The following is a 5,703-nucleotide window of genomic DNA, read 5'->3' as shown; positions in this document are numbered from 1 at the left end:
AACATGCAGTGCTGGACTCTAGCAGGGGCTGGGGAGGCATGGACCACAGGACAATGACTCCCTCCCTGGCATGTTAAGGAACTTGCTCTAATAGCACAGATGCTAATGAGAAAGAGAGTTTTGGGCCCTTTCCTCTGGAAAGAAAGGATTTGGGCAATTTGGATCATCAGACAATGCCGTGCTTAACACATCAGTCTTATCCTGCGTACTTAAGTGCTGGCTCTCCCGGTCTAGGACTAGCGTGGTTGGTGCTAATTGTTCTGTAGAACGCTAATTCTTCCTATCAAAGGAAGAGAAACAGGCACATTGGTTCAGGAGGCCATCAGAGGGCCATGTGCATCTGCCTCAGATCTTCTCGCTTTCAGACACTTTGAGGTCTCTGGGCTTGGAGGCAGTGGGCCAGGGGCACACAAACAGAACATCGTGCACTACAGTTCAAGCTCAAGCAGAGGGACTTTCCATAGGGCAGCAGTGTGAAAAGATGAGCATGCTTCCAAAACAAACTCAAGTTTCATCATGTCTCTCCAGAAGAGGGAGGAGGCTTGACAATCAGAGACTGTGCCAGGCTATGCTGGGTTCCATAGAAAGTCTTCAGCAGAGAACACTTTCAGAGTGGTTAAAAGGTGTTTCTGTCCCAAGAGTCGGTGTGTAAAGTCAGAAAAGGGCAGATCAGGGTAGCTAACGTAGTTCTTCAGTGCAACGTCTCTGAGAGTTGGATGGTGGTGCGTCCCCAGTCACATGACATTTTGGAACAGCTGGAGAGACCTCATGATGTTATCATCCTGGGAAAGAAAGAGAGAGAAAAAGTTAGAACTCTCAAGTTCTTCAAACTTTGTATTTTTAGGGAGCAAACCTCCAGTTTGAGTTTCCACTGCAGAAAAGAACTCTGCAGTATTTGTCCTTTTGTTACTGAGATATTTCACTCAATATAATGGAGTGGGGGTGGAATTGTTCAACAATGGAAGAATTTTTTAAAAGAGAGAAGTGAACTGGGGGTCTAGGGAGGAAAATGTGCAACAATGAATGAATAGAAATCCAAGTTTTCTGTAAACTTTCGTTGTTGTTGTTGTTATGTGCCGTCGAGTCGTTTGCGACTCATAGGGACCCTATGCACAACAGCCCTAAACCCTGCTCTATCCTGCGCCAACCGCACTGCCTCTGACACACCCATCCCGATTACCCCAGTCACCGGATCAATCCATCTCATAGAGGGTCTTCCCCTCCTGCGCCATCCCTCCACCCTCCCAAGCATGATGTCCCTCTCCAAGGACCCGTCCCTCCTGGCAACATGTTACAATAATAATTAAAAAAAAGAAAAAGAAAAGAACTCGGCAAGGCAATAAGAGACAAAGAGCAGGGGGTGGAGTTCGGGAAGTGAGCAAACTTGAGGCAAGAAGTGCCTTCTGTGGCCTTAATGAGGCATTTAGAAGAAACAAATTTTACAGAAAAATTGTGAATATTGCAAAGCAGCTCTGGGCAATGGCATTTTATAAAAGATTTTTTCTCCATCTGCTGAGACGGTCAGGTGGTTTTTCTTTATAGTCTATTAATGTGATTAATTATACAGATGAATTTTTCACTGTTCAACCCACTTTACGTTTCTGGAATAAACTCCATTTATTTATGATGTGTTTTAAAATATATTGCTGGATTTGATTTTTTTTATGTCTATTCAAAATAATATATTAGGCTGAAATATTTTTTAACTTATTACAAGTAATAGCCTTGTCAAATTCTGTATTATAGTTATGCTCACCTCATAAATCAAGTTGAGAAGTTGCTTTCTTTCTCTAGCCTCTGAGATTGTACGAGATTAGTGTTATTTCTTCCCAAAAAGTTTGGAAGAATTTGCCAGTGTAGCCTGCTTTTTTCCCTATGTTCTTGTTATTGTTGTTATGTGCCATTGAGTCGCTTGCGACTCATAGTGACCTTATGTACAACAGCCCTAAACCCTGCTCTGTCCTGTGCCAATCACACTGTCTCTGACACACCCATCCCGATTACCATAGGAAAGTGTTATCTCATAGATTAATTTTTTTCACAAACCAGATATACCCACTGCCGTTGTGATTTCAACTCACAGAAACTTACAGGGCAGAATAGAGCTGCCCATAAGGTTTCCATGACGGGAACTCATTATGGGAGCAGCTGTCACATCTTACCCGCCCCCGCCCCCCTTCAGCCATTGGTTGATTTGAACTACTAATCTTTTGGTGAGCAGCCCAACACTTCATCCACTATACCATCAAGTGTCCTTCTGAAATGACATAGGCTTATTCATATTTTCAATTTCATACTGTGTTTTTGATAAGTTGTATATTATAAGGAATTTATAGATTTTTATATATGTTTCAAACTTACCTGTTTAATCTTAAAAAATGTCTAAACTTCTAAATGTAAAACCTTCTTCAACAGGGTGAAAAGGGAAGCCACAGATTGGGAAAAAATATTTGGTAATGACATGTCCGACAAGGGACTTATATCTAGAATTTATAAAATAATCGAGCACCACAACAAGATAAAGGTAAAAAAAAAAAACACAAAACAACAAACCCATTTGAAAAATGGGCACAGGATATGAACAGACACTTCACTAAAGCAGACATTCAGATGGCAAACAAACACATGAAAAAATGTTCAAAATCTCTAGCTCTAAGAGAGATGCAAATCAAAACAACTATGAGATATCATCTCACCCCAGTAAGAACAGCAAAATTTAACAGAACAACAAACATCAAATGCTGGTTGTGGAGAAACTGGAACCCTTACTCACTGTTGGTGGGAGTGTAAAATGGTCCAACCACTATGGAAGGCGGTGTGGGGCTTTCTCAAAAAGTTGCAAATAGAAATACCATTTGACCCAGCAATTCCACTACTGGGAATTTACCCTAAAGAAACCTAACCTCCACCCAAGCAGATATATGAACACCCATGTTTATTGCAGCTTTTTCACAATAGCAAAGAGCTAGAAACAACCCAAGTACCCACCAACAATGGATAGAGTAGCTCTGGTATATTCACACAATGGAATACTATGTAGCATTGAAAAAGAAGGAACTCATGAAATATTATGCAAAATGGGTGACCCTGGAGGACATTATGCTGAGTGAAATATCTCAGTCACAAAAAGACAAATATTACATAGGACCACTGTTGTAAAATAGGACTGACATTAGGGTTGAGAGAAAACAGAAAAGAAGGGGAGGAATGATGTCTATTCCATTGAAACAGATGAGGGAGAGAACTGTTTGAAAGGGATTATGAATGGGTATTCTTGTCTTTGCAAAAGTCCAGAGTGAAGGCTGCATAGTAGAGTGGACTTAGGGAGAGGGATTGCATAACAATGAAAGAGTTTTACTTTTCAAGGAGAAGAGTGTGGAGGGGGTGGACAGGGAGAAAAGTGCAACAGTGAATGCCTGGAAACCCTAAGTCTCTGTAAACTTTCATTAAAATTAATAAAAAAGAAAAGAAAAAATATCTACTGATACTTTACATTTATGATATTGATACTTGACTTTTATATATTTTTTCCTTGATCAGTCTTACTAAACATTTATCAGATTTATTAATCTTTCAAAGAAGTGACTTTGGGTTTTGTTGATTTTCTTGTCGTGCTTCTCTTGAATTTTTTCTCTTTTTTGATTTTCTGTCATATATTCTCTAAGGTGTAAGTATTGAATGTAGTAAACACTCAAATGTTTGGATGTTATCGGCACACTGCTAAATACTCACAGGCCAGAAAAGAAATATCTTGAATTAAAAGATAATGAAAGTGTGACTTATCAAATTTTAGGAGAGCTGAAACTCAGAAGGAAACATATTTTAAATGCATATATTAGGGGAAAAAAGTGATCTAAGTTTCCACCTTGAGAGAAACTCTCTCCACTCCAGTAAATTGAAAAAAAAAAAAAAAACCCACAAAAAAACAAAACAACAAACCCAACCAAAAACAATAACAAAAGAAGAAGAAGAATAAAATAGAGCACAAATTAATGTAAACCAAATAGTAATAGAGAAAATTGATAAAGACAAAGGTTGATTCTGGGTACTTGAAAACAACTAAACAAGGAAAATACTATTTACCAGTCCTTAAATAAGTGAGTTCTGGAGTCAGGCAGCATTCAAATTCTCACTTTATCATTTACTGACTGTGTGATCTTGGACAAATGACTTTCTCTTTTTTGTCATGAGTAAAGTAGAATTGATCATACTATCTATCTACAGAGCACGTTGTGAAAATGAAGTTAGTTCACTAATGAATAGATATGTTGTTAGGTGCTATTGAGTCAAGTACAACTCACAGGGACCCTATGAATGACAGATCTGACATTGTCCTATCCTGTGCCATCTTCACAATCTCTGACACACTTGAGCCCGTTGCTACAGTCACTGTGTCAGTCCATCTGGTTTAGGATCTTCCTCTCATTCACTGTCCCTCTACCTTTCCAAGCATGATGTCCTTCTCCAAGGAATAACTTAGCAACATACCCAAAGTATGTGAGATGGAGCTTCATTATCTCTGCCTTCATGGAGCGCTCTGGCTGCACCTTCTCTAAGACATATCTGATTGTTCTTTTAGCATACCATGGGATATTCAATACTCTTCTCCAATACAACAGTTCAAAGGCACCAATTCTTCTTGTCATCCTCATTCAGTCTCCAACTCTCAGATGCATAGCAAGTAACTGAAAAGACCATGGCTTAAATCAGGCACACCTTAGACCTCAACCTAACATCATTGCTCCTTTGTAATTTGGAGAGGTAACTAACTACAGAGTTTTCCAATGCAATATATCTCCTGACCACTAGAACCAAGTGTATTGATTGATTCAAGTAAGATGAAGTTGTTGACAGTTTCAATCTTTCCTCCATCTATCATGATGTTGTCTATTGGTCTATTGGCACGGATTTTTGTTTTCTTCATGTTATGATGCAATCCATATTGAAGGCTGCAGTGAATAGCTGTAGAAATTACTATTGTGAACAAATATAAAGAATACCTCTCAAATGGTAAGTAAAATAACAAAGAAACCCCATATTTAAAATCAGAATGACAGGACCTCAAATTTCACCTGTGCCGTTTACAGTCACTTCAGTCAAATATCTTAATCTTGTGATGCCTTAGGTTTTCTTTCTTTGAAATTAGTATGATTAATACTACAGATATACCAGTTCTTAATGAAAAAATGCTAATTTACCTGATTGTGAATTAACTGCTGGTCTGAGTCTTCCCCTCTACTCTCAGCATATCTCCTCCATAGTTACAAGATCCCTGACCTAGGAACCCTGAACCATCCAAAGAAGCATCAACCAATGAATTAATACTAAGTTTAGCAGGGATTCTCCACGGCAGTGCTTCAGGGAATTTGTCAAAGTCAATCATCACTGCCGGTGCCCAGGCCAGTGTGGTTGATAAAGGCTTTAAATATTTCCTTGTCTATAGCACATGTTCTGATGTTCTGATGACCTAGTGGTAAGCAGTTACATGACAATCTCAAATGCAGGCAGTTCAAATCCACAAGCTGAGGGATGGACAATCTTCTCTTGTGTGATTTACTGCCTCTGAAAAGGACCTTTTCCAAGAAAATTACAAAACATTACTACAAAAAACAAAAAGAGATCTTGAAAAGTGGAAGAATATCCCTTGCTCATGGATAGGAAGACTCAATGTTGTGAAAATGGCAATACTACCAAAAGCAATTT

At 38.9% G+C, this 5,703-nt stretch overlaps 1 protein-coding gene across 1 annotated transcript in view; it reads right to left on the bottom strand.

Moving 5' to 3' along the window:
- Positions 1 to 604: 604 nt before the first annotated feature.
- The window catches only part of KCNIP1 (Kv channel interacting protein 1), a 646,152-nt gene continuing 641,053 nt past the window's right edge, over positions 605 to 5,703 (bottom strand). The window contains exon 8 of the mRNA XM_006884338.1: positions 605 to 782. Within this exon, the coding sequence (XP_006884400.1) occupies positions 735 to 782 (48 nt within the window). The 3' untranslated portion in view covers positions 605 to 734. The remainder of the gene's footprint in view (positions 783 to 5,703) is intronic.

This window comes from Elephantulus edwardii, unplaced genomic scaffold (genome assembly GCF_000299155.1).
Source record: "Elephantulus edwardii isolate Elephantulus edwardi_28Jun2011 unplaced genomic scaffold, EleEdw1.0 scaffold00033, whole genome shotgun sequence".
Lineage (NCBI taxonomy): Eukaryota > Metazoa > Chordata > Mammalia > Macroscelidea > Macroscelididae > Elephantulus > Elephantulus edwardii.
The sequence above is the reverse complement of the archived record's forward strand: the minus strand, read 5'-3'. Positions and strand labels throughout refer to the sequence as shown.